Source organism: Cibotium barometz, chromosome 49 (assembly GCF_041138505.1).
Source record: "Cibotium barometz isolate CiBa-2024 chromosome 49, ASM4113850v1, whole genome shotgun sequence".
Classification (NCBI taxonomy): domain Eukaryota; kingdom Viridiplantae; phylum Streptophyta; class Polypodiopsida; order Cyatheales; family Cibotiaceae; genus Cibotium; species Cibotium barometz.
Genome location: NC_141094.1, coordinates 25,394,835 through 25,406,867, shown reverse-complemented (window position 1 = coordinate 25,406,867; position 12,033 = coordinate 25,394,835). Strand labels below are relative to the sequence as shown.

Below are 12,033 nucleotides of genomic sequence, written 5' to 3'. Positions count from 1 at the left end.
TAGACTTACATATTTTTAAGTGAACCACCTCATGAATTATGTTATAGAATGACAATCTTTAACATTCCTGTTTTTATCTTCTCTTAATTGTGTTTTAGAAGGTGGCAACTGCTATGGCAACCAATTTCGCTTAGTTTTATAAGCATAATGTTAGCCTACAATACATAGTGAACTTCTCTAGACTCTCTCTCTCTCTCTCTCTCTCTCTCCCCCCAGAATGTGTAGAACTCCAACCAGACATCTTTGTAATGCACTCCGTGAATGTACTTTAACAATAGAGTAGATTGAGCAGAGTTAAAGCTAGCTTTCCATTCATAAACCAGTTGGATAGGGCGAGTACATTCTCTTTTTCCGAGACACGGGTAATTGAAGGACATGCTTGTTCAAGGGCGGGGTTCGAACACGGGCAGCGGGCTAGACCAACTCTCCCGATTTGATGCATACACACTAGAAATACACAAGAAGCATGAATCCACACTAGAAATACACAAGAAGCCTATGAGGTCCACAAATTAACAGTGCTAGAAGGTCCGGGTTGGCAAGGGTTGGCCGGCCAGGTATGCCTTGATGAGTGTGAAAGCGCGCTCGGGCTGAAAGAGGGGCACCTCGTGGCCGGCACCACGAACTGTTGCGAACGTCAGCCCTTCATAGACCTCCGTCCAACCGCCCACCTGCCACAACCATCCTCACAAAATTTAAAGGATTTTTCGAAACTTGAAATTTGACTCATTGAATCAGAAACTTAAAATCTCAATACAATCTTACTTATTTCTTAATCATTACATCATTACTAATTTCAAATGAAGGATCGAGATTCCAATGATCAAAACCAGCTGCATGTTGTTGGAAGATCAATCGATCGTGCCATGATTAGCTTAAGACTTTAATTTGATGAAATGGGTCTACTAAAGTTGATCAAATGGGTTGGGGCTTAGCTTAAGACTTTAATTTGATAAAACCTAGTAATTAAAGTATGGATTAGGGTAAGATTATTTTATAAAAATCTTTGCGCTCGTGTGCGCGTGTGCTTTTTTCATGCCGCAGTTAGCTTAAGACTTTATTTTGATAAAATCTAGTAATTAAAGTATGGATTAGGGTAAGATTTTTTTAAAAATCTTTGTGCTAGTGTGCTCGTGTGCTTTTTTCATGCCGCCGTTAACAGCCAGCAGATGTTGAAGTCCCATGCATGTGGATTAGGGTAAGATTTCAGCCAATCCTTCTTCCAATGCAGTTTTGGCTTAAATCTTACCCTAATCCACACTTTAAGCCACACTTTAATTACTAGATTAAGTTACCTAAGAAGGATTGGCTAGATCTAGTAATTAAAGTATCGATTACCGTAAGATTTAAGCCAATCCTTCTTCCAATGCAGTTTTGGCTTAAATCTTACTCTAATCCATACGTTAATTACTAAATTTAATCAAATTAAAGTCTTAAGTAAGCCCCAGCTCATTTGATCGACTTGAGGATGATAGATGGGATCAAATCTGCAACTTGATTAACAGGGTTTAAATGATAAATTGGTTGTTAAGCCATTTGATTTGCCAGCTTAATTACCTGTTCTTTGTGGTACCATGGATACCATTGAGTTTTCACTTCAAGGTCGAGGCGAGCAAGAGAGTATCTGGTGGCTGTGACAGGAACCACAGAATCGACGTCCCCGCTGCGCACAGGACAATGCGCCACCTTTGTCAAAAAAAATATTATATATGCATATTATAAAGCTAATAATCAGTAAATTTTAAAAACAAAATCAGAACTGGACAAAAAAAAAATTATCAGATTTAAATATTTGACCCGGACGCTCAGCCCGTAATTCCAAATTCCAATGAGCTCCTTGGTCAAGAGTTTTATAATTGCACTCAACGCTATTAATTAGTTAATTAATCTATGAATGACAGCACAGAAGCCTGCTTTTAATTTTTTTAATACATTGTATATAAAAAAAAGTAATATAATTGCACTCTAAAGCTATTAATTAGTTAATTAATCTATGCAAAACTGATTTTAAATTTTTTTATACATCGTATATATAAAAAATTTGCACTCTTCCCTAAACTCCCTAAAATAATAATGATAGATTAGAATATAAAAACTATATCCACTAAAAAAAAAATTGCACTCTAAAGCTATTAATTAGTTAATTAATCTGTGCAAAACAGCGCTTGTAAAATTTTTTATACATTGTATTAGAAAAAAGGTAGTATAATTGCACTCTAAAGCTATTAATTAGTTCATTAATCCATGCAAAGCAGCACAGAAGACTGATTTTAATTAATTTTTCCCCATTGAAAGAATTGCAAGATTTAAATTTATAACCTGAACACCCAGATCCGTAAGCCCGTTCCAATGAGCTCCTTGTAGATTGGGAGCACCGAGAGCGCGGAATCTTGCCAGTTACGTATCAAGATGGAGCTGGCCATGCATTACAAATTAATAAAATGTGATTAATGCTCTATAAATATATATATATAATATTTTCTCATAATAGCAGTATATATACACCAGATGATTTGAAATTCTTTGATTAACAAAGTAATTAACTGCTTTCTCATAATAGCAGTATATATACACCAGATGATTTGAAATTCTTTGATTAACAAAGTAATTAACTGCTTTCCCTTCCCTTATTAATCCTAATTTCCCTTATTAGCAGGTCTTGTTGCACATCTGAGTGGGTGCAGATAATGTAAGCTTGGGTGTGCAATAATTAATCCTGCACTAACCTTAGGGAAAATTCGCATTACCTGCATGCTGTCCAAGGATAGGGTATCCTAGTTATGTTGGCATGGAAAGCTTGTTGCACATCAACACGATTAAAATAAACCTCTGCATTGTTCTCTATGCAAGGATCATAACCTGGAAGTAGCTTCAAAAGCTGTAGCAACCAAATTCAAATTCAAATCAAGCCAAACAAAAGAAAAAAAAAGCTTTAGCAAACAAATTTCAAAAGTAATAAATCTGAAATGCTTTAATTATGTAATATCTGGCCATGCATACAAAATGTGTGCACACCAACATACACCTTTGCTTGTGCACACTTACATATATATGGAAGTCTCTTACCCTTGTAGACATGCATGCAGATACATGTTCATTACCTGCATGCATACATGCATACACATACATACATATACATACATACACATATATACATATACAGAGACACAGACATGTATACACACACATACATATACATAGACATACACACTTAAGCATTACTTGCATGCATAGATTTTGTGCATATACTTCAAGTATGCTTGTTAGACAGACCCTTACAAACTCACAACATGTGCAGACTATGTAAATACACCTAAATGTACACAACTACCTATATGTAAATGCACATGCATATATACGTATGCTACAACCACATGTGCATACCTAAACATGGCCACATATATATGCATGCACTGCCGACTATGTACATACGCACACGAACGTGCATGCAACATGCACACACATACACACACATGCACACAAACAAGACGAGCTATGGTACCCTTCGAAGTATTTTACCTTTTTTTTTATGGCCACTCAAAATAAGTGGCTGTATTTAACGGCCAGCATGCCCACAGATGGGCATGATGCCCGTCAAACGGCAACCCTACAGATGCCCATCATGCCCACAGATGGGCATGATACCCATGAAAAGGCAACCCTGCACACAAAATACATCTGCACACACACATATACATATGCATACAACACACAGGCCGCATGCATGCATGTGTACTCACATTCAAACATATATGCATACCTAGTAAATGCAACCCACAAACGCATGCATGCATACACTCAGATGCATGCACATATACATATAGTATGTCTGCACCTATAAACAACATGTAATCTGCAAACATATATGCATACCTAGTAAATGCAACCCACAAACGCATGCATGCATACACTCAGATGCATGCACATATACATATAGTATGTCTGCACCTATAAACAACATGTAATCTGCAAATTTGTGATCAACAGAAAAGCTGATGGATTTGAGGAAGAGAGATGAGAAGGTGTACTTACAGAGGATTTGAAATGATAGGGCATGGTGCCAAGGGGGTTAGAGCAGGAGGGCATGTAGATGTTGTAGGGGTCAATGTGGCCAGTCTCCTTGCTCACAGCATCCATGAGGTGGCTGCAAACAGGGGAAGTCTCCTCAGAGGAGAAGTCACAGTGCTGCAGGATGCTCCTGTGCAGCTTGTCCGAGATGATGGCATGCGTCCACCAGAAATCCACAGTCCCCAAGTTGTCATACTTGTTGTCTGTGACTGCATTCCCCACCTGCAGAAAATAGCCCCTTATATTAATGATTATTACTCATCTTTTGACTAATTACTCACCCTGATCATTAATTAAGAATAATTTCCATCACAATTATGCACACATATCTCTCACATCAACCAATTACTGTGATTAATCCTTTGGTAATTCTCTTTACATTTGCCTAATTATTCATCCTTTGATTGATTATTCATCTGATCCATTACTAATAATTTCCGTCACAATGCTGCATATATATATATATATATATATATATATATATATATATATATATATATATGTATGTATGTATGTATGTATGTATGTATGTATGTATGTACATATACATCACAATGATGCACATACATATCCATGAACCTGCATGAACCAACTCTTCTACTCTTCTAATTTAGGATAATTGAGCTATGGTACATCCAAATCAAAGCACATCGATTTACTAATATTAAACGATATTAATCAACTAATACACTTCCATGGAACGCCTTATTGTGGGATTAGTGAAAGACTTAGTAAATAGAATCAGCCAGTATTTAATTTGAAAAATTTTAACCTCTAACTAAAAACTGGAAATCATCAAAATAGCAAGGTTAGACAGTACCAGAAAACCTTTGAAGTTCATGACTGATTCCTGATTGCGTTCATATACCAGCTTAGCCAATTGAGGCACATAATGACCTACATAAACCCCCATTAACGCATTATAATCAGCTTGCTTTCATGAAAAGAAACCGTCCCTAAGGAGATTAAGTGAGCAGATAAACTATCCAAGGACAGTGTTAATTTAACCTACTCGCATGTAATTAAAACAAACCATTCAAGAAGATTATAATGCGATGCCACAAATAATTATAGTTTAATGACTGCAGGCTACCAGCATAACTCTCCCCAGCAATGTAGAAATCTCGGCTTTGGTAATTCGGGAACCTTTGAAACCACTTTACCAGAAAAGCATAGGCGTCTTCAGCTGCACAGAATTGCAATTATTCACACACACACACACAAAAAAAAGAGAGCAAATACCACCAACTTAGATTTCTGATTAATTAGTGAAAGCAAATTGAATTAAAGATTAAAATGATTGATAATTATGTGATTTTATACTAACCTGTCCGAGTATCTCCAGTATCAAATAGATTAGCGGTTGTATTAGTGTAAGAAAAGCCCACTCCAGCAGGTGACTCCAAAAATAAAAGGTTGGCAACTGCATTCACATAATAATTTGCTATAATCATTAAAAATCGCTTTGATTAGTCCTAGCAAGTGATAACTAGCCGGAAAATTAGTGCGTGTGGTTACCTTTGTTCCAAGCATTCACATAATAATTTGCAATGATCATTATAAATCGCTTTGATTAGTCCTAGCGAGTGATAATTAGCTGGGAAATTAGTGTGTGTGGTTACCTTTGTTCCAAGAGTATTCATTAAGATATAATCCGGTTCCATTTTTCTTAATCCGGAAGGGCCCAATCTCCTCCGAGGCCCCATATGCAACAGAAGAGCACCCGGGTCCTGCATTAACGATTAACGCAAGCAATAAATAGATACTTAGTTAAGCGAAAATTTGCATGATTAATGGCAGTTTCAAAAGACGCTTTGCTGCAGCTACTATAAGGGTACGTGTCTCTCCACGACCTGCGTTGATGATTCAAGAATAAAAGGTGGTGCGATTAATGCAAACAATGAGTGTGATTAACTACGTTGTTAAGCTAAAAATGAGAGTGATTAAGGTAATGAGATTAATGCAACCAATGAGTGTGATTAACTACTTGGTTAAGCTTAAAAATGCTTAATTAATGATATAAATGATGCAGCTATTACATGTATGAATGGGAGAAAGCTGTACTGCAGCCACTACATGTACGATTGAGGTACTTAGACATATGGTCAAAGCTTAAACTTTACAATTTGTCCACAAAACAATGAAATCATACTGCGGGGTGGTACTGTAAGTATATCGCTTATAAAAAATTTCCAAAAGTACGAGGAATGCGATGGAATTAACGTGTGAAAGGATTAATGAAGAGCTTGATTATCTACATTGATTCAATTTATTAACAATAACTACATGCTAATTAACCATGGTACATGCAGTATAAGAATGCACTCGAAGATTATAATTGTGTAGTAGGTTACACAGGTTATACATAAGGTGGCGATTAGTATAGTTTTTACGTAATTAGTTGGTTAATTACTTTTCCCTGTATCATTTAAATTTGGTATCTAACCAAGTGTTTGCAATTACGTATTTTGAGAGTTCAATGTCATCCATGGTTTTTCATCGACCTAATTAGCATGCAGATGATCAGATTAGCCCTTGAAACTAAATGGGGGTAATGGGGGATTATTAGGTAATTGAACAAATGCAGATCATGTTAACTATTGAAACTAAAGGATTATGAGACAAGATTAAGGTAAATGAAGTCTAAACTGAGGGGAGTAGATGACAAGATTAAGGTAAATGAAGTGTAAACTGAGGGGATTAGATGAAAAAATTAAGGTAAATGAAGTGTACACTGAGGGGATTAGATGACATGATCAGTGAGGATAATGGAGAATTAATCAAAGCCTGAGGAGAGCTAGAGGAAATGGTATACATATATGTAACATACCACCATTGAGCCATAGGATTAAGGGTTTGGATGAGGAGTCAGTGGCGGCTTCAGTGAGCCAGTAGAAGAGAGCACGCCCATCCTTCTCATGCACAGTGACATAGCCAGAGTATTGCTTAAACTCCACTGCAGGCTGCCCTGGGAGCTCCACTATCCTGTCCCTCTCTTGTTGCAGAAGCTCCTGCACTGTGGACTGAGCTAATGCAGCACCAGACACAACAAGAGCTGCAAAGAGAATTGAAATGGCTAATGATTTAGCAGAAACAGCCATATTAGCAAGACTGATCAGTACAAGCTTTTTAATGAAAGATTAAGGTGGGACTTAGGGGCAATCATCAAGGAATGATGAATTGCAGCTAGGGAGGTAAAATATGTGAGCAAAAATGAGTGGATATGCAGTCAAGAGGGGACTGCTATGAAGAGGGCGTGCCTATAATATTAGGAGAGGCAGATCACGAGGAGGCGGTGCATGGGGTGTGTGTGGATGTGTGTAATATAGGAGTGTGTGTGTGTGTGTGTGTGTGTGTGGGGTGTGGGGAAGGAAGGGGGTGTGAGGGTCTAGAAGAAGAAGAAGAGAATCAAACGCATGTATCGAGATGTAATCGTGAATTGTGACTAGGTTTATGGGAATTTGTTGATTGAAGTGTGCTTTTATCGATCAGAGGGGACGACTTTAGTGAAGAAAGGACTAGGATTAGTGAAGAAAGGACCAGGATTAGTGAGGAGTGTGGTTGATTGATGTGTCCTAATCATGGGTTTAGTGATGATCAAGGCCTCTAAAAGCTCTCTAATTAGCCAACGTATATGCATGCAGAGGCATGCTTTGCTTTGCATGGAGGCTTAAGAGCTCTACTCTCAGTACAACTATATACATAGCCTGTTATGAATGCAGGGATCTGACCTCTTTCTGTTCCAAGAAATCCCTGGATCTGACTTGGGTTGGCAGGATGGCCCTTAAAAGTTCACCCAATTATCACTTGCAAGTTGCAGTTGTTTAAACCCCCAACTTGCCTAATTATACACAATACAACTAGGCATGCTCCTAGTTACTAGAACCTCTAATTGACCAACTGTTCCTAGCTGCTTGAATTTCTAATTTGACCAAGTGTTTTCAACCGGTTCTAGCTTTGCTCAATCATGTACTTACTTAAGAACATTTCTTTTAATGATTACCATATTAATCAAATTAAGTTGGGTTCACAAACTTCTTGTATTTAGTTGGGTTCACAAACTTCTTGTATTTGTGGCAAAGCACACAGCCTTCTACATGGATCCAAATAGGTTTAGGCAAGGTCCACCAAATGGACATCTAAGTGGGAAGTCTGAATAGACTAAAGAGGCTAGCCATAAGGGGCAAGGGAGTAGCCTAATGGTAAAGCTTCATCTTTGGAAGCCTACCACCACCACCCACATGTGCACGCGCGCACGCACACACACACACACACCCCTTTGCTATGCCTTGAACCCTCATCAATAGATTTGGAGTTTACCACTTTTCCATGAAGATAGCCTTAGTTGATGAAATTTGGACATCTAGGAATAAGAGAGTTTTTAACCTTGATGAGCTCAAGGGGTGGATTTTGATTAGATCAAAGTGTTTTGTAAAATCACTTGTTCTTCATTTGTAAAGGTTACTTGTTTATACAACTCTAATATTGCTGATCTACTGCACAAATTATATTAATTTTGAGGAGGAAGGAGGAGACTCTAATACATACTTAGGAGATCTAACCTCCAAGTGGGGTCTAGCTTCTCAGGTCTAAAGCTCTAAAGCACAATTGCCAACTGGCATGAGTTTGCCAGTCAAAAGCAAAGCACCAAAATTTGGACCTAAGACCCAAAGGTAGTTCAAGAAAACCAAACAACTTGTCTACACATTCTTCTCTCTGATGGAATATAGTGCGAGTAACAGGCCTAATGTCACAATATGGGTAGAGGATAAGATATTAGAGGAGTACACTCCTAAAGGTTCTACTACAGAAGCATTACTAAAGGTTGGCCTTGACCTGGGTTATCATCTTAGGTGGGATAAATCTCCTTTCATATGGGAGGATGAAATGTGGAATATTGTCTACGAATTATTAAACTCCACATAGTTGGTTGGCTTTGTCACTTTAGATGATGTAACAAAAACTCTCATCAAAATATGGTGTAATCGTAGGTGTATCTGTTGATGTATTTTCACACACACACACACACGCACGCGCGCGCGCGCACACACACACACACACACACACACACACACACACACACACATACATTTATCCCCCCCCCACAAAAAAGCCTTTTGGCCTAAAGTGGCCAGACATGAGATAGAAGTCAGCATTGTCAAGCCTTGAACCGTTACTGATCCATGAAGGTAGACTTGGTAAGGTTATTTACTTAATCAGTTATGAACCAACCTGTACTTGTCTACTAATCCCGAGATCACAACTTGATTCTAAAGCATGTGAACCCAACCTTATAAGGTGCACTTGATCTCTTGTGCAACTAGTATAATCATTTACAAGCTTATGCTTCTCTTATGCTAGAGGCTTTAATATACTTCTCTTATGTATCAAGCCTTAATATACTTCTCTTATTTATGTACCAAGCCTTAATACACTTCTTATTATGTGATTACTAATATACCAAGCCTTAATATACTTATCTTATGTACCAAGCCTTGATATACTTATCTTATGTACCAAGCCTTAATATACTTCTCTCACTATGTGATTACTAGGATTGTCAACCCAACCTAAACCTGTGATCTAATCTCACTAATGTAATCACTAAGATAATGACTCCATAACCCAGAGGACCTCTCTACATCTAAACTTCAGTGATTGTCCGTTTAGATCCAAGATTAAGGTATGATAGTCCATCTAGATCTCCAAATCACACCTCTAATCGTAATTAATCGTTAATGTGTAGTATATCTAGTACTATACAGTCCTTCTAGATCCCAATTAACGCCTCTAATCATTAATCAATCGTTAATGAATAGTCCATGGAGTTAGCTGATATTCTCAAGTGTAGTCCATGGCAAGCCTCTTACTAGGCTATATTTTGCAGGCTTTTAAGCAAAAATTGTAATTATTTTGCAGGCTTTTAAGCTAAAATCGTAAATTATTTTGCAGCCTTTTAAGCAAAAATTGTATATTGTTTTGCAGGCTTTTAAGCAAAAATTGTGCTACCCTGTTTAAGAATTAATATTGTTTTTTTGTTGGTTTTTTTTTTGTTTTAATCACATTCACACCAGAGAGCATTGGCTGCATCAGTCAGTTTCTACTGAACCGGCCGTTACTAGGCTATATTTTGCAGGCTTTTAAACAAAAATTGTGTTACCCCGTTTAAGAATTAAATTTGTTTTCTGTTTTTTTTTTTTGGGGGGGTTTTAATCACACTCACATCAGAGAGCATTCGCTGCATCAGTCAGTTTCTACACACGTGTCACCCACACACAGTGTGCTGTTGCTCTTTGAAATTGTTTTTAAAAAAAAATTCATAGCTATCGACAGAAGGCTTTCGTGCTCCCAATTTTCAACCAATGGCGTGCTTCACACGTGAGATCTCAACTGTGTACTTTACTGGTATAAAAAACAAAAAATTAAAATTAAAATAAACCTCTCAAACAAAATTTCACTTCGGACGAGAAATTAATACCATATATTCCCCTGATTGTAGGCCCTATATTATCATACCCCTACAATAAAATCCCTGCATTTTGTACCTTTGCAATCGTTCAAATTGGCCATTTTATGTATGAATATGCCCTAGGCTCTAAATATATAGCCTAAGTTTTTTCCTCATCCTTTCTATAGTCCCTAAATTATATGGGTAAAGGATGAGATATTGGAGGAGTACACTCTTCAAGGTTCAACTATAGAAGCATTACTCAAGGCTAGCCTGGACCTCTTAGGTGGGATACGAAAGAAGATATCTTCTTTTGTATGGGACAATGAAATGTGGTTTGTTGTCTGTGAGTTGTTGAACTCCAAATAGTTTGCTGCCTTTGTATCTTTAGATAATGTAACAGAAATACTGATCATATGTACTTGCGGATGTAATTTTTTATAACTACATATATATGTGTGTGTGTGTGTGTGTGTGTGTGTGTGTATGTATATTTACACACACACACACATTAATTTCCCAAAAAAACTCATTGGTTCCATATATTATGGAAAGGTAATCCCATCAAGCTCAGGGTAAAAAATAAGATGCCTCCATGAATATATAAGTGTAGGTGGGTTGGCGATTATTCCTCCTATATAAATCTAAAATTATAGAAAATGGGGCGAATATTTTCTAAAACCCTTCAAAACGGCCAAAATTTGGCAAATCTTTTAAGATGCCATTTTTTGGAAAAAACCACAAAAAATAGCCAATTGGCGAAGATTAGCCCTTTTTTTTTCTTGATTAGGCTCCTTTTCTCTAAATTCTCACAAATTTATTGCCAAGGCATATTATTGTACTTTTGCAAAGGTTGAAAGTTGATTATTTCCAAAAATTTTGAAAGCAATTCTTAGCAAGCTCCTTTTCTTACTTAAGTATATTCGCACGAGACTTGGGGTGTCCGTTAGAGAAGCACTGGTGGTGAACTTTGAAGGTAAAGTGGACTTCAAAACCCATTTCAACCTTTGAAAATTAGATTTCAAATAAAGGTACCGTGTAGGCCTTCCATTTGGAACTCCGGCAAGCTTGCAAATTTGAGCCTCATTGAGGAGGCAAAAGGAGAACTGAGTGCCCCATTGTGATAGCCATTTGCCATGTTGTTTGGAGGAACACCAAGGTGGCCAGAATGTAGAAAATATGCCCCAAAGAGTGAACAACTACAATGAAATAAAAACCTCCTAGCTAGAGAAGTGGCTTGAGTGAGAATATTTTTTTTGACCCTTAAAAATAAAGGCAATGCATAGGTTTAACCGGGATTTAGACTTGAAAATCACTAGAAATTGTATAAATGCCAAGATTTATAACTAAAATGTGCAAATTTCAACCCTTAAAATTAAGGGCAATGTTGAATTTTAACCGGGATTTGTAAATTTCAGCCAGGAAAATTGCACTATGAATCGGGTAATGTGAGCACTGCACACACACATTAATTCCCAAAAAAAAACTCATTGTTTCCATATATTCTGGAAAGATAA

The 12,033-nt window shown here is 37.3% G+C and overlaps 1 protein-coding gene across 1 annotated transcript; it reads right to left on the bottom strand.

Moving 5' to 3' along the window:
* Positions 1-291: 291 nt before the first annotated feature.
* Positions 292-7,300, bottom strand: LOC147610426 (serine carboxypeptidase 24-like). Its single transcript, XM_086785909.1, has 10 exons — positions 6,899-7,300; positions 5,691-5,798; positions 5,396-5,491; positions 5,162-5,254; positions 4,889-4,965; positions 4,033-4,290; positions 2,748-2,878; positions 2,320-2,415; positions 1,558-1,663; positions 292-671 (listed from the first exon to the last, which is right to left on the bottom strand). The coding sequence occupies exons 1-10, from the start codon at positions 7,167-7,169 to the stop codon at positions 522-524; spliced, it is 1,386 nt and encodes a 461-aa protein (XP_086642035.1). The 5' UTR covers positions 7,170-7,300; the 3' UTR covers positions 292-521.
* Between the last annotated feature and the right edge of the window lie 4,733 nt (positions 7,301-12,033).

Excerpts from the sequence above, each read along its gene's own strand:
- LOC147610426 (XM_086785909.1), bottom strand. The coding sequence starts at position 7,169 with ATGGCTGTTTCTGCTAAATCATTAGCCATTTCAATTCTCTTTGCAGCT. Across the intron at positions 4,966-5,161 it reads TGCTGGGGAGAGTTATGCTG|GTCATTATGTGCCTCAATTG; the intron begins GTAGCCTGCAGT and ends GGGTTTATGTAG. Across the intron at positions 2,879-4,032 it reads CCTATCATTTCAAATCCTCT|CTTTTGAAGCTACTTCCAGG; the intron begins GTAAGTACACCT and ends TGGTTGCTACAG.